Source organism: Physeter macrocephalus, chromosome 2, assembly GCF_002837175.3.
Source record: "Physeter macrocephalus isolate SW-GA chromosome 2, ASM283717v5, whole genome shotgun sequence".
Lineage (NCBI taxonomy): Eukaryota > Metazoa > Chordata > Mammalia > Artiodactyla > Physeteridae > Physeter > Physeter macrocephalus.
Genome location: NC_041215.1, coordinates 131,634,755 through 131,661,982, shown reverse-complemented (window position 1 = coordinate 131,661,982; position 27,228 = coordinate 131,634,755). Strand labels below are relative to the sequence as shown.

Sequence of the window (27,228 nt, the reverse complement as noted above, 5' to 3'; positions counted from 1 at the left end):
CGCAGTGGTTGCGCGTCCGCCTGCCGATGCAGGGGAACCGGGTTCGCGCCCCGGTCTGGGAGGATCCCACATGCCGCGGAGTGGCTGGGCCCGTGAAGCCATGGCCGCTGAGCCTGCGCGTTCGGAGCCTGTGCTCCGCAGAGGGAGAGGCCACAACAGTGAGAGGCCTGCGTACCGCAAAAAAAATAAATAAATAAATAAATAAATATCATGAGGAATAATTATAAAGCACTTAGGGCCTAGCACACAGTAAATGTTCAATAAGTATCAGTGATTATTATGTGTAAATACATATATGGTTATGCATGTATACAAAAATATACCTAGGTATATCCTAGATATGGCAAAAGAAGTATTTAGAGGGAATTTTATAGCTTTAAAAATATTTCAAAGGAAACAAGAGAAGTTGAAAAGACATATTCAACTCAAGAAGTTGGGAAAAGGGCAAAAAAGCAACCCCCCCAAGTAAGGAATAAATAACTAAGATAAGGGCAAATATCAATGATATACAGAACAACATCATCAACAATAAACAGAAAAATAACACAACCAAAAATCATGTTCCTTGAAAAGATTAATAAGATAGATCTTTGGCAAGCAAGAGTTAAGAAAAAAGAGAGAAGAGTCAAACAATTAAAATACAGAACAAAAAGGGAGGCGAAAGTACCAACACAAGGAGTTATTTTAACAATTAAAGAATATTAATGAGTATTAGGAATATCTATGTGATCATAAATTCAAGTGGATAAATTCCCCTTCAGTTATGCCAAAATTCGCATCAAAAAGAGAGACTGAACAGACCAATCAGTATAAAAGAGACTGAAAGAGCAAAGATCTCACCTTCTGAAAAATAGCACGTGCAGAAAATTTTACAATGAGGTCTACCAAATTTTAAGGAAGACTTAATTCCTGTTTTTTTTTTTAAATTAATTTTTATTGGAGTATGCTTTACAATGTAACTCCTGTCTTACACAAGCTATTCTGGGAAAATAGTAAACCGTCAGTACAGACGAATTTATTTGCAAAGCAGAAACAGAGACACAGATGTAGAGAACAAACTTACAGATATCAAGGGGAAAGGGGGGTGGTGGGATGAACTGGGAGATTGGGATTGACATAGATACACTACTATGTATAAAATAGATAACTAATGAGAACCTACTGTACAGCACAGGGAACTCTACTCAAAGCTCTGTGGTGACCTAAATGGGAAGGAAATCTAAAAAAGAGGGGATAAACGTATACATATAACTGATTCACTTTGCTGTACAGCAGAAACTAACACAACATTGTAAAGCAACTATACTCCAATAACAATTAAAAAAAAAACTGACCAGGACATTTTATGAAGCTAATATAATCTTGACTGTAAAAACCAGATAATGATAAGAAAATGACAGGTCCATTTAACATGATACAAAAAAATCCTACACTATATATTACCTAAGTAAATCCAAAACTGTACTGAAAAAATAATAATATATTGGGATTAAGTAGGATTTATCCCAGGAATTCGAGGATGGTTCAATAACAAAAATAGATTTAAAGGAGAGAAACCAAATGATACTCTCAATCAATGAAGAATCAGCTTCATGAAGTTCAGCAAAAGGCAAAACTGTGGAGTTAATAAAAGACTGTATGAGAAAACATCTATGTGACCTAAGCATATGCAAAAAACTAAAAAAAAAAAAACCCATAAAGTATATGATTCATTTTATCACAGAAAAATTAAGAATTTTTGTTCAATGAAAAACACCATAAAGTTAATAGACAAATGACTGAAGGACAGAATGGTAGAAGATATTTGTGATGCCTAAAATGGAAAAGGGATTATTATAGGGAATAGATAAGAATTGCCTGCAAATCAACCATAGAACAGTAACCATGATGGAACAATGGGCAAACAATATGAAAAGGCAATTTACAGAACTTAATCTCTAGAGTATAAAAAACTAGAAAGCTGAATAATTCTAACTATTGGCAGGAATGAGAAGGTAAAAGAAGTTTCATGGGTGTGGAGAAAAGGGAACCCTCCCACACTGTTGGTGGGAATGTAAATTGGTGCAGCTGCTATGGAAAACAGTATGGAGGTTCCTTAAAAAACTAAAAATAGAACTACCATACGACCCAGCAATCCCATTCCTGAGCATATATCCAGACAAAACTATAATTCAAAAAGATACATGCACCTCTATTTTCATAGCAGCACTATTTACAATCGCCAAGACGTGGAAGCAACCTAAACGTCCATCGACAGATGAATGGATTAAAAAAGATGTGGTATACACACACACATACACACACAATGGAATACTACTCAGACATAAAAAAGAGTGAAATAATGCCATTTGCAGCAACATGATGGACCTAGAGATTATCATACTAAGTGAAGTAAATCAGAAAGAGAAAGACAAATACCATATGACATCTTTTATATGTGGAATCTAAAATATGACATAAATGAACTTCCACGAAACAGAAACAGACTCACAGACATAAAGAACAGACTTGTGGTTGCCAAGGGGGAGGTAGGGTAGGGGAGGGAAGGATTGGGAGTTTGGGATTAGCAGATGCAAACTATTTTATACAGAATGGATAAACAACAAGGTCCTGTTGTATTAGCCCAGGGAACTATATTCAATATCCTGTAATAAAGCATAATGGACTTCACAGGGAGAAATGGTTGGTCTAGCACAGGATTTGGGTCTTAGACATTGGAGGTCCTCACCATCTGTCTCTACCTGAATCACACATGATATGAATGCATTACCCACTCAGTCTAAGACAGGGAAGGGCTTCCCTGGTGCTGCAGTGGTTAACAATCCGCCTGCCAATGCAGGGGACACGGGTTCGAACCCTGGTCCGGGAAGATCCCACATGCCGCAGAGCAACTAAGCCCGCGAGCCACGACTACTGAGCCCACGTGCCACAACTGCTGAAGCCTGCGCGCCTAGAGCCTGTGCTCCGCAACGAGAGAAGCCACCGCAACAAGAAGCCCACGCACCGCAACAAAGAGCAGCCCTCGCTCGCCACTAGAGAAAGCCCGCGTGCAGCAACGAAGACCCAACGCAGCTAAAAATAAATAAATAAAAGACAGGGAAGCAAAAATTCCCACTGTATCCTTCTAACATAGGTCTGGACAAGGCTTTACTCTTTTTTTGAAACAAAAAAATACTTTAAAACACTGGCACAAAACATTGTCCAACGAAGTGAGAGAGTGGCATGGACATATATACACTACCAAACGTAGGGTGGATAGCTAGTGGGAAGCAACCGCATGGCACAGGGAGATCAGCTAGGTGGTTTGTGACCTTTGTTGTAAAGCAGAAACTAACACACCATTGTAAAGCAATTATACTCCAAAAAAGATGTTAAAAAACAAAAAAACATTGTCCAAAAATTGTGGTTGATGGGAAACTGCCTTATATTTAATTTTTAATATAATTTCTGAAGCAAACATAACTGTCTTCTAATTATATTAATCATCATTATACACAGTGGAGAGCTAGGAAACAAAAATATAAGAAAGATTTGATCTCAGAAGCTGGAAACACTAGCAGAAAGGAAATGAAAAAAATTAGCTCTGAGAAAGAAGGGTTTCTAGACAGCCAGGAGTAAGGGTTTTGGCATTTCAGTAACCCCAAAGTATCACAGGAGAATAATCATATGGATCAGCTTTTCTCAGCCAAAGGGAAATATGGTTACTTTTTATCCAAGGAAAGAGAGCTTAAACCTAGGCAATGAATAGGCCTGTCGCTGGAAGGAGATGAATTTTAAGTGTGAAAAAAGGGCTCTTCCTGACTCCTAAGATTGACTTGGGCAGGCCCCAGGAGGCACAGCAAGAGATCGATTCAAACCTCGGAAGGGAACAAGGATTCCATGTGGATTCTCCCTTCAAAAAAGAGTTGAAGGTGGCCAGAGACAAAAATGAGAACTGAGAGGGTCACCGACTCTACATTCAAACCCATGTTCAGTCATCAGGGTACCGGCGGAAGCTTGTCTCCAGACCAGAAAGCTGAACGAGATCTCTGACAGACCGCACTAAGGTAGAGAACAGGAAAAGTACATCACCACCTGATTAGGTCACCATCGCCAAGACTCAGAGGCCAAAACTGTTCTTAAAGTTCCCAAAGATGTATGATAAAGAGCTACTGTACCAATTAGTCATGATGTTTTTTATCCTTTGGAGTTTGCTAACCAGGCAACCGTTACTCAAATACTTGATACCAAAGAATATTTATTTGGGTTGTCCCCAGTCTTGACATAGATGGCAGCTTTCTATGCTGACAATAATGCCATTGCCTGGGAAGTGGTAAAAGCTCAGCGTCGGGAGGCTGTGGGACTGGACCTACAAAAGGGGCCCAGGTCTTTGGCCTATTCTTTCAAGGGCTGAGGATGATACAGATCCATGTTGTCTTCCTAGAAGAAACTACTGTGTAGGTCTAGATGCCCAGAGAAACTTTTCTCTGAATGCAATGATAGGCACTTGCTGCATACAGCTGGGGTTACCTGCTCAATTACCAGAGTAATTGGTAGTTATGGTAAAGATATGAATGTTTCCCGGGCAAAAAGGGATATACTAAGTATACACATGTAATATGTCATGTTTGCTTTGGGTAAAAAAAAAAACATGATATTCAAACAAAAACCACTCTTTTGCACACAGGTGTGAACTAGGATTAATAATCCATTTGCAATTACAACACAAAGCAAAGAACCTTTCTAGAAGTCTTAGGAAAAGTTTATGATGTTCTTAAGGTTATGGTTTGTTTCAATAACAAATTTCAAACCCTTAAATGGTGCAAAAAGAACTAACATCCTAACTGTAACCAGATTTTATATTATCCAGAGAAGAGAAGCTGGTTGAAATATCCTTAAAAACACCATGATTTTTAAAAGAGCAAATTGCAATTTTCCTAAATATCAAGAGGGCAAGAAATGAGAAACAGCCATGTGGTTTCAAAACTCTCTATTTAGAGGCTAGCAGGAAAGAGAAATTGGTACCAGATACTGAGGGAAGGATTAAGGCTGTTCCCTCAGTCAGGGCCAGTAAGGAAGCAATATAAATAACAGTAGGATACGAAGACCGTAAAAACAGTAAGGAAAAAAACTGCATATGGTGGACTTGTAAAGCACTCAATGACACTTACTTGCAAGAGAGATGGAGGAAAATTACAACAGAGGACAAATCAAGAGTACGTCTGGCATCAGAATTTCCCAAACAAAGGTAAAGTGAATTATTAATATCCACCCCGGGCATCAATTCTGCCATCACTTCCATCCATCAATATTTCCTTGCCCTTGTATTGGTACCAATCACTAATGAGAAACTGAAGCATCTCATCCCTTCAACTTGGAACCTAGAGGAAAAGAAGCTGCTGAGGTCTTCCAAGTTCAATCACCTGAGCTAGGTTTCCACAAAGTAGTTTTGGGGCCAAATACCCAGTAAGTTTTAAAGTACTCCTTCCCCTGGCTTTGTCCTTCAAGTATCTCTCTCCCTTGGTGACCTTGCAGATGAGGATTTGGCTATTTAGGGTCCTGGTTATTAAACTGTTTTTAAAGGGAGAAAGAAGAAACATCAGAAGAAGGAATTTTCAAGGAATAACATCCAAATGAAATTGGCTGGGCCCTGAACAGTGGAACCACTAGTTATCTAAGCAGGCCACAAAAACAAAAGGAACCTGGGTGCCCTCAGGTCAGCACCCCTGGTGGGGCAGTGAGGAAGCAGCAGCCTCTTCATTCAGACAGAATTGCAAAGTCGGGAAGTCCTTCTGAATGAGTAGTACTTGGCACCAGAAAGCAACACATGCTTTTAGAAAGTGCTCGCTGCCTGAGATCACTACCTCATCAGCAGTGAAGACACAGGGTGATCCTTATGCAGTCACTTCCTGAAATCACCTCCAGCTTTCTTCAGGATGTCAGAGAACTGTGCTCACCAGTCCCTATCGCAGGGTGTCTGCTGAACATCCTCCTTTAGTAATCTTCTGGAATTTCTTCTAGCCTTTCGTGGGGACTGTGCCAGAAACTTCTTCCTGATAAAAAAACCCTCATAATCTAGTTGGCCTAACCAGGTCAATATTTTCCATTTCATAACATACATAAAAATCAATCTGGCTAGAAAACATATTCCCTGCACTTAAAACCTCCTAGAAATCTATACATTGAAATATTCCAATTTTCATTGCTGCTTTCCCTTAAGTTTTCCAGAGTGCAGTCAGGTAGGGCCCTTGGTCACAGCTCTTCGCCTATGTGTTTGCAATTGCTTTTTTCAGTATCCAGGGGACCCATGGCTTAAATTCTGATCAGAGAAAATAAGACTGGCTTTTTTCAAAGCTTACAGTCAAAACACTTTGTAAAGATAATCTACTTATCAAATTTAAGGTGATCTATTCACCACTAAGGATGAAATGTACCGAGTTAAAATTAAAAGCAAAATCCAGGGTAAAACAAAGTGCTTTTTTTGTAAGGATTTTAGTTTGGTTTAATTATGTTCATATCAACCACAGGGTGGGATTGGGCTCATCACAGGAAATTTCAAGGTTAGCTATCAGCACAATGCAAAACCCATTAGGAAATGACAACAGCAACCGCTGACCACACAAATCACCAGCAGCATTTCTGTCCCCTCCTCACAAACAGCATCCGGAAGCCTGTCAAAGAGCCCCTTTTCCTAAAAGCTGCCACAGGTTAGAAATTGGAAAGATACCAACTGTACTGTGTGATTAATTCTGTAGCACAGAGAGAATTCCAATACTTAAAACAATCTACTAAAATAAAACATCAGAGAGCAGTCCGGTACTCACCTTTTTCATGAACACAAACTGAGAGTTTCTTAACACCATCAACCAGAGCATTCTGCGCGTTGCCATGTCCATCTTCTGAGTCGCTGTCATCAAACTGAGCCTCTATAATGACATCAGGACTGTCATTATAGCCTTTCAGGGACTGTTGCAGGAGATGGCTTCCACAGAGCTCCTCAGGGAGATCTGATTCATAGGCACCTTCTGTTTCTTTGTCATTGCTCTCTGGTTTAATTACCTGAAGAAAAGAGAAAAGTTCTGCTAAATCACTGGAGGGAAAAATGGGAAAGTGCAGATTTTTCTTTTTTCATTTTTCTTTCCTAAGGAAAAAACTGCACATTCAGAAGCACTGGACACTCACCATGTAGTCTGAAAAAGAATCTTTATCTTCCAGATGCACAGATTACCTTATGATCAATCCAGCTCTTCAAGATGCCCAAGATTAATGCTATATCCACTTCTCATTTTTCTGATGTATATTTTCCTCCTCTCTCCCACAAAGGCCCTGAATACCAGAAGTACCACACTGCTTCACAAAGTGTCCATCACATGGGACCAACTAGTATGCTGGGAAATGATAAAAGAACTCAACATATAGTTTGTCACTGTGCTCCCAAATGAAACCACAAGAATGTAAGATGAAATAGAAAAAAAATTAAGTGTGAACAAGAGTTTATAAAATGTTCCCATAAAAAATATAAACCCTTAATTCTCCATTTTGAGGCCTGAGATCAGTATAGAAAGCACACAACTGATAGACATTTACACTAGAAATAAGAGTGAGCATTACACAATATGTCAATAATTTTCAATTTAACAAAAATGAAGCAAATAGGAGAAAAGAATCCGCTACTAATCCATTCAATGAGTTAGTCACATGACACTGATATGACAGTACCCTTTGATTTCTATGGGCACAACATTAACATACACCAGTGTTATTTAGTCACTGAAAAAAAAAAAAAAAAGGTGACCCTATATGTAAATCTGCCCATCTACATTAGCAAAAAAGACAGATTTTGTAGGTTCTAGATGTTACTTAGAATACCATATCCTTCTAATAATGTGCGATTTAAACATATAATCAAGATGTGATCATACATACGTGTGTGTGTATATGAATTTGATCACTATTGGTAGCACATTCGTTTCATTCTTTCAAACAAATGCTGGAAGGCCAGCCTCATGCCAGGCACCCTCATGAGGCCTACATTCTAGTGAGGAGACAGATGGTGAACAATTTACTCATTCAACAAATCGTACGGAGTAACTTCCACGGTGCAAGGCACTGTTCTAGGTGGCAAGGATGCAGCGGTGTACACAATCAAAAGTCTAACTGTGATAAGTGCTAGTGAAAAAAATATATAATATGAAAATGCTGGTTATTAGAAACTGAGGCTAGTTTACCAGTAGGGTGGTTAGGGAGGATGCCTCCTGGATGAAGCGACATTTTGAGCAGAGACCTGAATGAAGTGAGTGAGCTTCTAGCAGTTTCTCTATGTGCTTATAATTGAGAAGTCTAATATTTTTCTGAGTTTAACTCTGAGGTTTCAAATTAGATGCCTGCTTTCAACAAACCAGATTAATGTTCGAATTAGATCACACAAAGATCTTGCTTAATGAAAGATCTTCATTTTATACAACGCACAAAAAGTTATTAAAAGAAATCTTTCTCCAAACATTATAATGTCACAGATTCCAATTAACATAACTGTCCCCAATGAATATTATAATATCCACCCAGAAAATCAAAGTAAAATATTACAAAGATAGTCACACAATCAGAATGCAGACTCTAAAAATATATTCCCAAAGTTTTAAAACTTTAAAACTGACTTCATGAAAATGTGATAACAGAAATCTGACTCTTGTCAGATTCACTGATTTATTCATTTCTTCATTAATTTGTTCATTATTTCCACGTTTGTTCATTATTTCCAAACAAACAAGGCTCTTTTTCTTTAACAGTTAAAAAGAAAGTTCAACTGGCTAAGCCAGAAATCTCTAAAAAGATTCCCCTTAGGCCCCGTCCTGCATGAGAACATAAGAGTGAAGCAACAGCTAAGTTTTAAATTAATATACAATTACAAAACCAGCTCTCCTGCACTTCTGCCTTGAAACACGAATCCTGGTTTCATACCTGACCCAAAATATATCATTCAAAAAACAGAGAATTCACTGACAAATTAGAGAAGAAAAAGAAATCTGACATCACTCAAATCAGCAAATCCATACAATTTCCTTAAATGTGCCGAGCAAATTCAATAACATTTAGGAAGATCTGCCCCTGACCTTCCTCAAAGAATTAACACAACCTTGGGCACTGTCAGAACAGCCCAAAGCACAGGCAGGAGGTACGTGTGCATACCCTACGACTAAAGCACGGTGGCTACAACACAATCACTGGTCTACTGTTCTTTTTTACGTGTCATCCCATCCAAACTTTATCTCAGAAAGAAGAGAGCTGGGGGCAGGGGTGAAAGAAAACAACTGACATGCTACAGTTAGAATATAAGGTAAAATGTAGTCTTCTGGAAAGATGTTAATTAAACAAAGGTTCCAGGCCTTTACTTTCTATTATGTATTTATTTCTTCTGCTAACGGTTTCAGAAAGGATTTGGTTCCCACAGACCAAGGAGAAAATATTAGAGGGCAACCAGAATTCTGACTTTATAAAATTTGAAGGCTCAACTATCCCACAGTGAAAGGTAGTCTTTGTATGTGTGCATATGTGTGTGAGTAAAATATAAAGAGAATTCTGTAATCACCATGATTCCGCCTACCTACATATTAAGAATTATGCTTTGGCTTACACATACAAAGTTCAAGGAAAAGTCAATGGGAAAAAGAGCACAGTGGAAAGCAATGACCAGAGTACAGCAAGCTTAACTGTACAGCACATTTCAAAACCAACCCAGTTCTGATTTTATGATAATCTCCATGGTTTAGATTAGCTATACTCAAGAATTAGTGTTTTAGGCACTAAATTCACTTTTGAGTTACTAAAGCAGAGAATGCTGTATGGTAGCAGGGTTTAATGTATAAATCAAGTCATTCAAAACTGTATAATTAAAATATAAATTAATACATTGCATTTTTAAAGTATTTTCATTCTATTTTTGTTATCGCAGTACAAACAAGAATAAAATAAATGTTACGGGGAAAAAAGACCACCTTAAAGTCATAGGATACAAAAGGCACTCTAAAACCGTTCCGTATCATATACTGGTTAAGAATGAGGGTTGTGGAACTCCTTCGAGAAACGGCTAATTCAAGTCAAGAAAAGGAAACAAACAAGATGAAACTGGGCACTTCCCTGGAGGCGCAGTGGTTAAGAATCCGCCTGCCGTGCTCGCTTCGGCAGCACATATACTAAAATTGGAACGATACAGAGAAGATTAGCATGGCCCCCGCGCAAAGATGACACACAAATTCGTGAAGCATTCCAATTTTTTATTCCCATAAAGATGTTAATTAATTAATTAATTAAAAAAAGAAAAATCACTAAAGCACTGAAAGTTATTGGAGCTATAGGATGCTACGGCCATTTTCATTCTTAATGAAATGTCAGCCATAATGTTGAATAAAAATGTACTGGATTAAAAATTTTAAGTGTATAGAAAAAAAAAAAAAAAAAAAAAAAAAAGAATCCGCCTGCCAGTGCAGGGGACACAGTATAAGAATGACAAAAAATAAACACAACAAAGACTAGTTACTTTATAGGAAAGCATGTGTGAGGGAATTGTAGAGAGAGACATCATAACCACCTGCCATACAGGGGTACAGTTAAACTGGTAAGCTGTAAAAAATAGGGAATTTAACTAGAATGTGTTCAGTGAATGTGTTAAAAATATACTTGATAGAAAAATCACTAAAGCACTGAAAATTATTGGAGCTATAGGATGCTACGGCCATTTTCATTCTTAATGAAATGTCAGCCATAATGTTGAATAAAAATGTACTGGATTAAAAATTTTAAGTGTATAGAAAAAAAAAAAAAAAAAAAAAAAAAGAATCCGCCTGCCAGTGCAGGGGACACAGTTTCGATCTCTGGTCCGGGAAGATCCCACGTGCCAAGGAGCAACTAAGCCCGTGCGCCAAGGCTGCTGAAGCCCGCACGCCTCGGGCCTGCGCTCCACAATAAGAGAAGCCACAGCAATGAGAAGCCCACGCACCACAACAAAGAGTAGCCCCCGCTCGCCACGACTAGATGCAGTCACAAACTAAAAAAAAAAAAAAAAAGAACCTGGAAGATCTTGTCATGTGGGAAAAACAAGGAAGCTATCACAGGCTACTAGAGTCTCATCTAAAGGACTCAGGAATCATCATGAAAGGGCTCTCTCTGGTCAACCTCAGAAAATTCTAAACATTCATCCTACCTTTCCTATATAAAATGTACCTCAGGCTAGCCAAACAGTTGATGAGGTAAAATTCTTCTTTATAGAAGAGTTTCAGCTAACTAAGAAGGAAGGACTTAAAGACTTTCATTATCACCATTCTGACATCCCTACTGAAATGATGGATGCAGAAGATGATCATCCATGGTTGCTAAATGCTGATGGGGATGGAGTTTTATAATAGATGGACCAGAGCAGCAATACCTGAACCCACTGATTAATACAAATATCATAAAAAGAGAAAGAACCAAAGTACTTCCTGATGTACTATATTTAGGAAGTAAATACTATACTGATGTATGTACTATAATTAAGAAGTAAATACCACCACCTGTGAAGTATTTTCCCCTAACTTGAACTTAAATCTAACCTGATATAGGTAACAGAGGAAGATGTTAAACACCACTAGGGAGAGGATCCATTTACACTCACTGCCTAGATGATTTCATCCAGTCTCATGGCTTTAAATCTCTCTATACGCTATTAACTCCAAAAATTAAATGCCTCGCCTCAACCCTTCCCCCAAATTCCAGACACATATCCAATTGCCTACTTGACATCTTCATTTGGATGTCAGCTGGCGCCTCAAACAGGAGAACCCTTGGTTCCCACCAGAACCCATTCCTCTCCCAGCACTGTCTCTCTCGGCAGACGGCACTGAACTGGGGCATCACCCTTGACTCTCTCCTTCTCACACCCCACATCCAATCTATCAAGAGAGCCTTCCTGTAAAATATATCTTCTTGCCATTTCCACTGTTACTATAAAAATCCAAGCAACCTTTATCTCCTTGCATAACTACTGTAATAACTGGTCTCCTGACTTCTATTTTGGACCAAAGGAACTAGAGTGATTTTTTTTTTTTTTTTGGCCGTGTTGGGTCTTCGTTGCTGCGGGCGGACTTTCTCTAGTTGTGGCAAGTGGGGGCCACTCCTCATTGCGGTGCACGGGCTCCTCATTGCAGCAGCTTCTCTTGTTGCAGAGCACAGGTTCTAGGCGCGCGGGCTTCAGCAGTTGTGGTGCGCAGGCTTCAGTAGTTGTGGCACACGGGCTCAGCAGCTGTGGCTCGTGGACTCTAGAGCGCGGCCTCAGTAGTTGTGGCTCACGGGTTTCGGTGCTCCACGGCATGTGGGATCTTCCCAGACCAGGGCTCAAACCCGTGTCCCCTGCATTGGCAGGCGGATTCTTAACCACTGCGCCACCAGGGAAGCCTTAGAGTGATCTTTTTAAAACAAATCAGATCACGTCATTCTCGCAATAGCTTCCCAACATCCTTCCACCACCATGCCACAAGGTCTTGTCAAATCTGGCCCATATCTATTTTTGCATTCTCATTTTCTACAACTTCTTCCTCGGCAAATTACACTCCAGTCCTAGAGATCTTCTTGCTATTCATAGAATACTAAAATCTTCCATCTTGAGATTTTTACATTTGCTGTTCCCTCTATCTGGAAAACCCTTTGCCCAGCTATTCATAGGGATTGCTCTCTTCATTTTGTTTAGATCTCTGCTCAAATATCCTCCTCTCAGAGAGGCATTCCCTGATCACATTAACTAAAACAGCCCCACCTCGCTGTTATGACTCTATCTTCTTACCCTGCTTTATTTCTCATCACTGCACTTATCACTACCTGACAATATATTATATACTTAATTAGCAATATATTATAAACTTTCTGTCTCCCAACTAGGATGTGGGTTTCATAAGCACAGAGGCTATTTTATTCACTGCTATATTCTAAGAGTTAGGACTAGCATTTAGTAGTCACTCAAATATATGTTGAATGAATGAACAGCAATTAAGTAGGAAATGACCTGTTCAGAGTCTATCTTCCCTGATAAATATAAACTCCATGAAGTCACATTATATACTCAAGTCTCATCTGAATGAATAAAGAACCAGAGATGGCATACTGCATCTAACATTTCCACACATCTAAGATCTACCCATCTCTCAAGACCTCGTCCAAATGCCTTGGGACTTTCTATAACCCAGAATCCACCACAAAGTCTTCTCAGCTCCTCCTCATGCCCTGCTACCTGCCTCAGACCAGAGTAATTTCTTCCTTTTCTAAAGTCCCAAAGCAATTTATACATACCTCTTCTACAGCACGTCTCATTTTTTTCACTACGCTAGTGTTATCTATGTATGTGTTTTACCTCATCTGTTAAGACTGTTTGCTCACCAATAATATATCTCTGTATATTCTATGGCAACTTGCATAATCAATCTAGGTGCTCAATATTTGATGAATAAACATTATTTGATGGATAAAAGGGTAGAAAAATGAAAAAAGGAATATAAAAGACTATCAGGATGCAAGAGAGTTTTCAGAACAGTTTCCAGACACACGAATATGTGGCTTAGAAAGTAGAAGCCCAATTTTCCCTGGATCTGTAAAGTAAGAGGCCTTCTTCTGTGGGACTGACCTTGAAAAAGTTGAAAAGTCTAGCTCAGTGGTTCTCAGTTTTGAAGTTTAGCAGATCCTGCTGAGAATCAGATGAAAGCTATAACTCCCTCCTCCACAGAAAAATGCACATCTACAAGTAGACAGAAAGTACTCTATAAGAATTTAAGAGTCAGGGGAGTAAAAAGTCTGGTGTTGGGTTTCCCTGGTGGCGCAGTGGTTGAGAGTCCGCCTGCCGATGCAGGGCACGCGGGTTCACGCCCCGGTCCGGGAAGATCCCACGTGCCGCGGAGCGGCTGGGCCCGTGAGCCGTGGCCGCTGAGTCTGCGCGTCCGGAGCCTGTGCTCCGCAACGGGAGAGGCCGCAGCAGTGAGAGGCCCGCGTACCAAAAAAAAAAAAGTCTGGCGTTGGAGGCTACCAGTTCAGGTTGGTCAGTATTTTGGAGAGCTCTGGGCTCGGAGTGAAAGGAGGGAGGCCTCAGGAAAATGGATATATTACTGACCTGGTTAACTGAGGACTTTAAAACTTCCTCTGGTTTCCTCCACAGACCTGAGAGAGAGAGGCAGCTGACTGCACTTATTATTCTGAGTGCACGCTGCAACTGGGATTATTTCTCCCTTGGAGATTTAGTCTAGTCTCTGGAGGACAGGACAGAAACAGATTAGTGAGGGAACCAAATCGCTGGGTCATACAGAACTTTTTCACTCTCAAGTCTTGTTCCATGAACGGGATAGGATGAGCATCACATAACCCTGCTAATAAAAATAAACAGTGAAAATACAAATGCAAACACACACACACACACACACACACACACACACACACAAACACACACAGAGAAATGTTTGTCCGATATACCCTGAAGTTAGTTTTACCATGGATACATCTGTAATCTACCTATTGTCTCCTTTTGGAAGGTGAAATTGGGTGACAGAGTGGTGTGGCAGTGTAATGAAGGGAAAAGGTGATCCCCTTTTCTCCAACAGGCTGCAATCTCTGGCGGATGGAGAGCAGTAATGTGGCCTCTTCAGTAGTACTTGGGAGGAACCCTGAAAACCATTAGGGATGAAATGGAGAGGAGGCTATTAGAAGCTTACTACTGAAAGGAATAGGCCTACGCCCAGAATCTTGAGCTCTGAGACACAGAGAGGAAGAGATACACCTTTTGGAAAAGGAGGGTGGGTGTAGCATGACTTCTGTACTTTAAGGGGAACCCTGTGTTAGCAAAGGAATAGCAAAATGCCTTATAGACTATCCCTAATTCAAAGACAAGAACACTTGCAAAATCAGAGACATGATGCAACCATGTGAATGGAAAATGTCTAAGGAAGACGCTAATCTAAAAGGCTGGCAGAATTTTAGAAAATATATAGGGAAATACATTTTAAACATAACCCAAAAGCACTGCCATGAAAGAAGACAGTGATAAATTCATCTCCATTAAAATTAAATTTTTCCTTCTATCCTAAAATAGTGTAAAAGAAATTTAAAAAGATAAGCCATAGAAGTACTCATAACCAGAATATATAAAGAACTGCTATAGATCAATGAAAGACACTCCAACAGAGAAATGGGGAAAAGCCTTAAAGGCACTTAACAAAATAGTGAATCTTTATTGCCAAATAGACAAAAAAGATGGAAAGCTGCTCAGCCTCGTTTGTCATCGGAGAAATGCAAATCAAAAGCACAATGAGATATCACCACAAACCCACAGGCAGGCAAAAACTAAAAATCCTGACAATACCAAATGTCAGCAAGAATGTACAGCGATACTTTGCTGGTATAAATGTAACCTGGTCCAGCCCTTTGTGAAACAGATCAAGACTGTGAGGGAAAGCAGAAAACAGATCTACTCAACTCCCGCCCTGGCTTATTCCCCTACACCGCCCCGCATCCCTCAGGATTTTGACAGGTGAACACAGGAAAAGGAGACTAAGATGGGAAAGGACACATATGCAAAAGCAAGGAGATAAGAAAATACAAATTTTCCCTCAGGAAAGGCAAGTAGTAGTGAAAATGTACAGTAAGAGTGAGAAAAGAGGATGAAGAAGCAAACATGAAGAGCACCGAATGCCAAGTTAATGTGTCTGGTCTTTACTGTAAAGTTAGTAAAGTGAGAAGTAGGGAAAAGTGGTTAAGAGAAGGAACTGTAGTCAACACACCTGGGTTTGCATCATGGCTCTGCTGCTTAGTAGCTATGCCACTTTGGCAAAGCTATGTAATCTCTCTGAATCTCAGTTTCACTATATTTACAATGGGGACAAGAGTACTCAATATCATAAGATTATTGTGGAACTGAGATAATATATGAAAAGCTCTTAGCACAGGTGCCAGGAACAAAATTGTAAGTGAATCTGTATAGAAGGAAACAAATTTGGTCTTTAGAACCAGGAAGTCCAAGGTGATCGGGAACATCCAGGTGGTAGCTGGAAATGTAGATCAGGGGACGGGAAGAGTGTACTGGAGGACAGGAATCCAGATCAGGAAGTTAACCACAACGGCTCAGCAAAGGCCAAGCTTCTCTGAAAAGAGAGGTTGAGAACTGAGCACTGAGGAAAGACTCAAAGGGGGTTTCACAAGGAACAGGAGCTAGTGAAGCAGAGAGAATTTAAATATGATTATGAACACGTTAAACACTAGGACTGCTATTATCACTCTCCACATTCATATTGCACTATCTTCCCTGTGCTTTACACACATTAACTAATTTGATCTACACAACAACCCTGGGTGATACACAGGAGAATAATTATCTCCATCTCACAGGAAGAAACAGGTTCAGACATGTCACAATCCCACAGCTACTAAATAGCAGAGCTGTGACATGACCACCGACCTAGGGCTCTAAGTCCAGCTCTCAGTCGTGGACACTCCTATGGGAGATTTCCTGCAAACAGATTCAGAGTGAGCTTTGCATGTACATCTCCCACCACTAACACCCACTGCATGAAATACCTCTGCATCTTTTGCCTGCCTGGCAAATACTCAATCAAAATTCAAGATCCAGCTCCTCTGTGACTGCTTCTCTGACTAAACTCTCCCATCTCTTAAGAAATGTTGTTTCCTTCCTTTGTTCCACTGCTATTCCTTACCTATTGTTTCATTATAAGTTTGTTGACGAAGCTATATTCCATTTATTTGTTTACATATTTCTCTCTTCCACCAGACAGCAAACCATACCATTCATTTTTTATATTCCCCAGAGGCTCCCAAAATGCTTGGCATATAAACCATGCTCAATAAATATTAGTTTCCTTTTCTCTTCTTCTGACGAGAATGAGAAAGACTTGAATTGGCTGTAAAAGAAGAATTCTAAAAAAAATTACAAGAAATAAATAACTACCAAGCAGCAAGAGCCAGCTAAACTCAGATGCTTATCTACATGATACTGCACTGCCCTCCACTACTACACTGTCTGGAAACCAGGGACGAGCCACCAGTTATTTTATCAGAGTTGAAACTTATCACCATAAGAAGCAAATATAAGTACACATGCAAATGAATAAAACTGGAAGGCATTTAAATAAATGCATTTTCCTAAAATAATTCTAGACCTTCATATCTAAATTATAACTCCAGTTTCAATATGGACCCAAATGTAACCATAAAGTTCACTGTCACCAATTTAAAACAACATTTTTAGCTAGAAAAATCATGAATGCCTGAAGACGAGAAAGCCAAAACGTGAGCACAGCTTCCAGGGATGTTTCCTGATCTCTGCAGAGTGTGAAGTACCAATCTGTCCCTTAGAAGGAGCGTGGGGGGATGTCTACACTGAGCTGTAAATCAGGTCAACTGCAAAGAGCAACTCAAACTCAACAGAGTCAAGAAACCGGTCACTTTAAAACTCAATTAGTTTTTTTCTTCTCCCTCCTTGTATAATTAATATAATGTATTTCAAAATTGGGGAGTAAGAGTACCTGTAACCAATTTAAATGGAATCATAAATTAAAATGCCAAGTAACATTCCCAAACTCCAAGCATGAAACATTTCATAGTCTCCCTGTGTACTGATATAAAAAAACCCTCCTTTGAACATAAAAGCCATCTTTGAAGAGTACTATTTTAAATCTCATAAAAACAAAAAGTCTATATTAGCACTGGAAAATTCTGTTCCAAGCAAATAAATTCTATGACATTCCCCTGGGGCAGGGGTTGCTATCTATCAACTTGGTAAAATGGAGCTTCTCCAAAAAGATTTACATATGCCTATGTCCACAGGCACTTTCTGCTGAAAGGGCTGTTTACAACAGTGTCAGCTGAAGGCTCTGTGCACAGGAGATAATGCCCTGCCTATCCCACTACCTGAGCCTCTGATTCAGAGCTAACGCATGTCATGAAGTCCACCTAGGAGCCGCTTTTCGCTTCTCGTTTCCTGGCTCCTCTGGCTGGGTTTAAGTGACAGCACTCACTTGCCACACATGTTTTAACAAACTTTCAAATCCCTTAATGGCATGCTTGGGACAAAGTATAATACACTGTTCAGGAAATACCTTGGAGCCAAGAAAAGCAATTGATATTTCCACAGGGAGTTCCTCACAAGGCTTGCCAATAAGCTTCTTTCATTTTAAAACATGACCATGGATACTATCATTTTAAAGACATATTACAGACGTTCTTAAAGGTATATATGTTAATTGGGAACTTTGTTTGCCTATGGTAGTTAACCCAAGAGTGCCTTTTATTTAGTTAACAGGAGTAGAACAAACTGTCCCCATTCTTCCCAGTTATTCAGGCCAAAAATCTTGTCATCCTTATCAGTGGATCAATTCCTCCCTCCCTCCCCCCCCCCCCCCCCCCACATCCATCAGCTCATCCTATCGCTCTATCTTCATCGCCACCATGGCCACCACCCTGGTTCAGGTTCCATCACCTCTCACCTGGATACAGGCAAGAGCCTTGTAAGGGGGCTGCTCCTACTCTTCTCCTCTTTCCATCTATTCCCAACATAGCAGTCAGAGTGAGCCTATGAAATGTAAGTCATATCATGTCAATTCTCTGCTCTAAATCCTGCAAAGGCTTTCTGCCTCCATCAGAGCTAAAACCCAAATCCTGACTGATGCACAGGCTCTACCTGATCTCTGCCCCCACCCTGTGATCCTGCTGACTTCATCTCCAACTATTCCCCACCTCAGCATCTTTGCTATCCCTTGAACACGTCAGGCATGTTTTCACTGTTGCCCAAGATCTTCCCAAGGACAGCTCCCTCACTTCCTTCAGTTCTTACTCAAAGTCACCTTCTCAAGGCAGCCTTCTTTGGTCACCCTATTTAAAATCTCAACCCCACCCCCAAATTCATATCTCCCTTATTTTCCTTATTTTTCCTCTTCAGTACCTACCACTATTGAGCATGGTATTTTATTTACATTATCATGTCTTTCCCAGTGAAACACAAGCTCCATGAAAGTGGGGACTTTTTCTCCTGTTTGCTCACTGTTATAGTCCCAATACTTAATATAGCACCTAACACAATGTCTCCGACACAATTCCATCCTAATGTGCTACTATCACCTTAAACTCAAACCATCAAACACCACTCTAGTCCTTCCCCTCAAAGCACTTCCCCTTCCTGTTCTCTTTTTTATTAACACCATGACCACTTTCTTCCAGGCCTTTCAAACTCAAAACCTCACAACCATATTTGACTCTTTCTACTGCCAAACATACTGCTTCACCAAAGCCTTCACTTGTCTTTTTACAAGAGCTCTTATATTTCCACAAATTCCCTGGTATTCTCAGGACCATCCTACAAACTTCCAGAAAATAAAAGGTCTGATTAAACTACCTTTTTACTCAAAATTTTTCATGGATTTCTCTTCCCAGGAGAAACTAATTCTCTGTTCTTTGGCTTATCATACAAAGACCTTGACCTTCTCAATGTCCACTGACCTTTTTTTAACCATTTTAATCTTATCTGCCAGTTCCTTCCATTATACACCATTCACAGGCCACTGCAAACTCTTTCCTGGCTTAGATCACACCAACTCAAAAATAGGCTTCTAACAACTTAGAACAGCAGGATCTGTCTCCCTTTTTCTATTTCTCTGTGAGTACAATAAGGAAAACCATATAACTCCCTTGTTAAATTGTCTGATTCTTTTTAAAAAATATTTTAAGAAAGAAAGGAAATAGGGCTCTTGGAGAAATGATCGGTATCTGTCAAGGAGCCCTCTGTGCAGAGCAGGCCTGGACTGAAGGAGAGGAAGAGTACAGACGTCTGATGAGTCTGGCTTTAGGGTCTCTGGACACTGTTCCGAAGAGATCACGGGACTTGAAACAGAATTATGGGTGTCTTGTAACACACGCCCTCTCTCCTTTTCTGCACAGCCACCACAAGAAACTAACTAACCACAACTTCACTCTGATACAACCAAGCCTCTGTGCGTAGTCACCAAAGAGAGTAAGAAGCAGGCATACTTCCCCTAGAGGAGAGACAATTCACAGAACACAGCAGATTCCAACTAGAATAATCTCCGTAGCAAGGTATTATGTACTTTGATGCTAGAAATGAGCAGAGGTGGGGAAGAGAATTTGGCAGAATATCACACCAAGTTCCGAAACTCAGGAACAAATAAAGTCAGGCAAGAGGGTGGATAGAAAGAAACCTGGGTAAGCAAGCCCTAGGGGAGAGTTCCCAAGAGAGAGAACTAGACAGAAGAACTTCCAAGAACAGAGTTCATGGAAGAAATAGACAACTGTTGAGATTTAGTGAAAGAATACATACATTTACATGTAACTTTGTACGCAGTGACTGCTTTTCTCTTAACCTTACTCTTTATTGTATTTTGACTTAAGTCTCTAAAACATACTCAATGTATTCATAATGAGTGTTTTAGCTGCAAGAGAGAGAAAAACTAACTTGAATTGGCTGATTAGCTTACATAAGTAACTGATTAGCTTACATAATTGAGTCAATCTGATCATATTGAGAGGCCCATCTGATATTTGCAGAGGGAGAGAGTGATGGGGGTGCGGCGGGGCACTCTCAGATTTCCTCAATATCAGCTCCAAAACCAGGGCAGCCTCTCTCTTCATGTGTCAAGAAGGATTCCAGGAGCTTCAGAATATATCCCATCCTCTTAGAGACCACGGTGGAAAAAAAGAGAGAAATTCTTGCCTAGGTGCTCTGCAAAAAAGTCTCAGGACTAGGCTGCTGGGCTTGATTTTGGTCACATGCCCAGTCCTGAATCCATCGCTGTAGCAAGGAGGTGGACTAGACGGTACTCCCCTGCATCTGAGGAATGTGGCCAGTTCTTCAATCCTAGTAAAGAACAAAGCTGAAGTCTCCTTAGAAATGCTCAACGTGGGGTTCTTTTGAAAGATAATTCTTTGTATTTTTATTCATAGTAGAAGCCTACTAGTAATAATTTCCACCTGTTTCCATGAATCAAAGATCATTCCCCTTTTAGAATCACAACCATTTCGGACACAGAATCAAAGCAAGAATGTTACCATCATTCAGGAAAGAAAACAACCTAAAAAGTTTACACAACATGCTCATGGATGTAGAGCACATGTCAGATAAAGATTATTTGTATTTGAAGTTTTTACATGTATAGAGACTTAGCTGCAGTACCTGACCTCAGATTCCTTCACATCACACCATCTGTAGCAAAATGAATTTCACATCCTTGAGACACACTTCAATATGCTGGACCACACTGAAAAATAAGCTCAATTTGTAGACCATTCCAGAAAACCAGACAGTATACAATGAAAATTTTTCAGAGCAAGGGATATTCAGGACATTAATGTAAGGGCCTCAGTCCCAGAGCCTAAGGATGTTCCACATAGACAATTTACTAATAACAGATTAACCACAATTATCTGAAAAGTCAGCCAACACTTGAACTACCACACTCATGTACTGATAATAAAAACTGAAACCATATTTGCTTAGCGGTTGCTGGCACACTATAAGCTGTGTGCCTACTGCTAGATTTTTTAAATAGATTTAAGGTATGGCCAACTCTAAAAACTTTACTTGTATCTGCAACCATCCTTTCCTTCTTCCCACCTCAAACCACAGATAGAATGATCCAGCTTTGGATACTATTTCTTGCCTTGAGGGCTTTGCTCATTGGGTAGTACCTTCTCCCCCACTATTTCACTGCCCCCTCCTTCTACATGATAAACTTTCTCATGTCATCATACAGATGTTCTCTATCATTTCCCATCTTTGAAAACATTTTCATAAAACTGAAGTAGCTATACTAACATCACACAAAGTGGAATTCAAGAAAAAAAAGTATTACAGGGGTCAAAGAGGATCATTTCATGTTAATAAAAGAGTCAATGCATTAGCAAGATATAATGACTGTAAATGTACATGCACCTAATAAAAAAAGCTTCAAACCAGATGAAGCAAAAACTGACAAAAGTAAAGGGAGAAATAAACAAATCCTCAATCATAAATATTTATCAAATAAGGAATAAAACAACTAGACAAAAAAACAGTAACACAGAAGATCTGAAATAAATAAATAAATGTATATATACACACACACATATATATCTCAGAGGTCCTTATCCATAGTACATGAAGTCTTACAATTCATTAACACAAAGACAAACCAATTTAAAAATGGGTTAAAGACTTGCACAGACACCTCAGAAAACACTAAATATATATAAATGGCCAATGAGCATACACACACAAAATGTTCAGTATCATTTTCTCAACAGGAAAATGCAAAACAAAAGATAACAAACAACTACAACCACAAAAAGTAATATTACTATCTGCCCACAAGAATGGCTAAAATAATGCTACTATATTCTGGTAAGGAAGTGGAGAAACTGAATCTCTCATACGTTTTTAATGGTAGTGAAAAATGGTACAACTACTTTGGAAAACAGCTTTATGGTTTTTTATAAAGATAAACATATGTTTACCATATGACCCAGCAATTCCACTTCTAGGCATTTGACCAAGAGAAATAAAAACATATGTTCATACAAAGACACGTACAGCAACATTCATAGCAGTTTTATTCTTAATGGTCAAAAGCTGAAAATAATCCAAACGTCCTTCAGCTGGTGGATGGGTAAACAAACTCTGGGACGTTAATACAACGGAATACTATTTAGCAACACTGAACAACACGGATGAATCGCAAATGCATTATGCTAATAGAAAAAGGCCAGACTCAAAATCATTCCATTTACATGACATTCCACAAAAGACAAATCCATAGGGACATAAAACAGACTAGTGGTTGGCAGGGGCTGTGGGGTAAGGGGAAGTGTTGCCTAAAAGGAGACACAAGGGAATTTGTGGGTAGGACGGAACTGTTTTCCATCTTGACTGTGGCAGAGGTTACACATAGCTATACATGCTTTAAAATTCATAGAACTGAATGCTAAAAAGGGTAAATTTTACTATATGCTAATATGTGAACCAAATAAATCTCTCTGTACCCAAGCCAAACAAGCTTAGCATCTATATACAGTGGGGAGCAAAAACTCAATTAAAACATTGAAAGTATGAGCCAAAGTTATCAACTGAAAATACCAAATGTTTTTCATTCTGAAAAAATTTAAAACCCAGTAAACATTTATTAAAATCTTATAATATGCAAGGCCTCTATTAGGCATTAAATAACTCCTCCGCACAGTGAGGTGACACTTAATAGTGAACAAAATACTTTCAAAAATATCATCATTAGTACTGGCCTACTGATACCTGGAAATAAGTAGGACCCACAGAGCACATCCCCAAATACCTTTAAGCAGAAGTAAGTATCCTTTGAATGGCATAAACTCCAACAAAAGGAATGACTGCTTCCTGCTGAGATGACCAAGAAGGGCTTTGAAAGATGGTGGTTAACAGCATGGGTCAAGAGGGTGGATATTATGAAAAAGATGATATAGAAAAAGTCCAGGAAGTAGGCATGTTTGAGGAACAAGTAGACAGATGTAGTTAGAGCTGGACACTTCTGAAAAGCCACACACACACAAATCCAAAAGGAAGACTGAGCTCTTCCTTGCCGAAGACAGCCTTGAATGTTATCCACAGCACCTTAGTTAAAATGCACATGCGTGCACACACAGCTTACCTCTTTTCTTTCTTCTCAACTTGATGCTTAAAAGAAAGATAGCCATCAAGACAAATATCAAGATAGATACGATATGGACTTCCCTGGAGGTCCAGTAGTTAAGACTCTGCGCTTCCACTGCAGGGGGCACGGGTTCGATCCCTGGTCAGGGAACTGAGATCCTATGTGCCACGCAGCACAGCCAGAAAAAAAGGATAGAAATGATACAGTACGCTATACACGGGTAGAGCCGAGGTTCTTGTACAGCAAGTGCCACTGAACTCCCAAATTTAAAAGAACACAAGCTCAAAAATAATATGGTACAATGATGGGGAATCACAGCCTGAGTGAGGAGACAAGGATTGAAGCCTGAGTAAGAAAGGTGACCTAGTAGAATAGCAGGCCAGCAATGTCAGCATATTGGTTACAAACAGGGATGAGCAAATAAGTAAATATGTGGACAGTAAGAGCCAGGTTTCTCATCATTAAACAAGAGAGTTACAAATACCGAAAGGGGGAAACTATAATGAACCCTGTGGTATTGCACTGGAATTGGAGCTTTTAGTGTAAACTCACAGTTTTCAAGATAGGTAGGTAGGCAGGTAGCTACCTAGTTAGACAGACAGACAGAGAGACAGACAGACACAGAGATATAAGTAAATATGCATACTTATATTTCTTAGCTCTCTTCATTGAGAAGGCTTGGGAGCATCTGGATTTATGCACTAAAAGGTACCAGGACTTCTTAGAAAATGGCTAATTTCTTGGCTCACACAGGGAAAGATGAGGCTGGAACATCTCCAGAATATAAAGTGTTCAAAGGATGACAAGAACATGTCAAAATGACACAGGAACCAACTTAGGGGGCGTCCACTGGCCAAATCTGGGGCAATGGAGCAAAATAAGGATACAAACAGATGACTCCTCTGGAAAATTACATAATCTACTCTTTCCCCAAAAAGGCATCTCTATACTAAACATACCCACTTCTCAGGAATTGTGAATTCACACACTTGCTCGATGGTACGGTAGTACCCTTCTCTCCCTTTAAGATTTCCACTATCACTTCCATATCATTGGGTCATGACAGCATGAGCGCCTGTCTCTCCCTATAATAAGCCACCTAAACTTGGACCAGACAAGGATGGAGAAGTGGCCTCTCAGCATAGATGACTCCAGAGAAGGCAACAGGCCTCAATCGCTGAAGCCAAGGCAGGCTTTCCTCTACCTCAGCACACCCGGAGCTGGAGGCCCCGGCAGGTGGACAAGAGGACCCTACGAACCTAAAGCAAATCTCCTAAGATCTTTGAATAAGCATTGATAAGTATATTTGTGCAAGGAAGTTGTTTTCTTTCAGAGCAAAAACTAACGTGTTTCTGCTGTTGGTCCTGTTGTTCTTTTTACCTTGTTCGGCCCTGAGTATGGTATAGCATCATTAGTTCAGACAATAAGGTGGGGCAGACTTTCACTAATGAGGCAGTTCCTTTTCCACCATGGAGACTATATTTCTGAACAACTGTATAAAATCCAGTATCATTTTCAATTCACATTTCACATGAAGTCGTATTTCATTTCAAAACGACAAGACCTCAAATGTTCCCTATGGGCTCTATGCACAGAACTGTACTTCCAAGGTTCAGAGGTTGACACAACAGAGGAAGCTATTGTGAACTCTAAGACCAGTCTGGCTACCACATATAAAATTATCCCTGGAGGAAATCTGCTTATGTGATTTAGCTTTGAAGAAGAAGTAGGGAAAAAAAAGAAAAAGAAAAAGAAACCTGGCCAAGCTGTAAAGTGCAGTGGAAGTGTATGTGCACGTGTATTCACAACAGTGTAAGAGCAAGGAGCTTATCTGCATTGTGGTCAACCTTCTTTTCAAGTTAAGACCTACCCAAAGCTTTGGGAAGAACGTTACATTAACAAGAGGCTCTCCAGCTTCACTGTGTAAGTCTCCAGTCACGTAAGAAACATGTTTTTGCTTTCCCGTGAGTACTTCCTTCCTTGCTTTGCAGACAGCTAAGCTCAGGTACCAAACAGAAAGCTATTTTTCAACAAGTGCGGCCCAAAGGGATCTCTTTGGGGTTACATAGTCACTGACGGCCCAAATACTACTTTCAAAATCAGCTGTTAAAATCTGGTTTTAAAAGAATTATTCTAAAGTCATCTAGATTTGGGGCTTACACTGGGTTAAGTGCTGCTATTATTTGGATACTTAAGCCAATGGTGAGTCTTCTGATGGTAGAGTAACATTTTTTTAACCAAAATTTTCTAAAAGCACAGGGCTAGAAATATAATTTTCATACTATTATTTGAATCAGTTTAAAAGCTGTCATCTTTCCCCCACTTTGATAGAAGCATAAAAAATGAGCTCAATGTAATCGGGTACTGCCATATAACCTCACAGTTTATGCCACTGCAAAAATTCTTCTGAAAATTACCCTGGGCGGAGATTTTTGTATACAAAGTATCAGCCAAGAACAAATTTTTATAGCTGACTTCTAAACCCTTTAAAATTGCATTTTATAATGGAAATACTGAGAGATGCTTTACCCTTAAAGCACTATTTTAATACTTCTAGCTTTTCCAGAATACAATACTATGAACTCAGGACCAGAGATGTAAAACAGAAGAAGCCGTAAGTTATAAAGCTATTTTTTAAAAATAGGCACAGATAAAAATGTTTTATGGATCAAACATGTTTACATGCATTTACCTGCCATACCTATCACATTTCATTTTCAAATGCTTTCCTAACCCATTTAGTCAGTATTTCTATCTCTGGACATTTTATCCCAAAGATTCTTTGTGATCAATGATTGACTTCAGCCTGGCTTTACACTCTTTCAACCATATAGAGTCCAGTTCCTGTTTCCACACTTGGGAAAAGTAGGGATATTATCTAACTTCATATTGTTTCAAGGAAGAGGAAGGCTGTAAACCAGCATGAGTCTTAGAAAACTTGGAACAGCAGGAAGCCATTTCTGGGAAGTAAGTACCCCAAACAAAGAAAATCTGTGACAAGGACATCCCAGGGCACAGCATAAACACAGGTATAGCAGACATTTTTGGCTAAATGAATTTCTCCCCTACACCTCCCTGCTATCTTCAATATCAGCTTATACCTCTAATTAGAAACAGAGAAATTTACCCACTCTCAGTATCCTCCATCCTGATCCAAACTGCATCCACAACATAACCAAATGATATGCACCTATATCCTCTGGATTCCAGAAAGCCTGTGATATGAAGAAACGGTCACAGAGGTAGAGCCTTCAAGAACTAAGATACTGGATTTGCTGTTCAATACATAACTTGAAGCACGTCACATTACTTCTAACTTGAAACATGTCCTAGTTCCCTCACCTTTAAAATAAGAAAGTTACGGGCTTCCCTGGTGGCGCAGTGGTTGCGCGTCCGCCTGCCGATGCAGGGGAACCGGGTTCGCGCCCCGGTCTGGGAGGATCCCACATGCCGCGGAGCGGCTGGGCCCGTGAGCCATGGCCGCTGGGCCTGCACGTCCGGAGCCTGTGCTCCGCAACGGGAGAGGCCACGGCAGTGAGAGGCCCGCGTACCGGAAAAAAAA

General features: G+C 39.8%; 1 protein-coding gene and 1 non-coding gene across 13 annotated transcripts in view; one reads left to right on the top strand and one right to left on the bottom strand.

The window, feature by feature from the left end:
- DIS3L2 (DIS3 like 3'-5' exoribonuclease 2) overlaps positions 1-27,228 on the bottom strand; it is a 398,793-nt gene that overhangs the window by 265,171 nt on the left and 106,394 nt on the right. For all 12 annotated transcript variants that reach the window (XR_008619304.1, XR_008619302.1, XR_003677896.2 and 9 more), the window contains exon 6: positions 6,804-7,038. Coding sequence is in view for 7 of the 12 variants with exons in the window: in XM_055090536.1 (XP_054946511.1) it covers positions 6,804-7,038 (235 nt within the window). In the remaining 5 variants the exon portion in view is untranslated. The remainder of the gene's footprint in view (positions 1-6,803; positions 7,039-27,228) is intronic.
- LOC112065125 (U6 spliceosomal RNA) lies at positions 10,149-10,255 on the top strand. Its single transcript, XR_002891852.1, has one exon. It is a non-coding gene; the product is annotated as a U6 spliceosomal RNA (small nuclear RNA).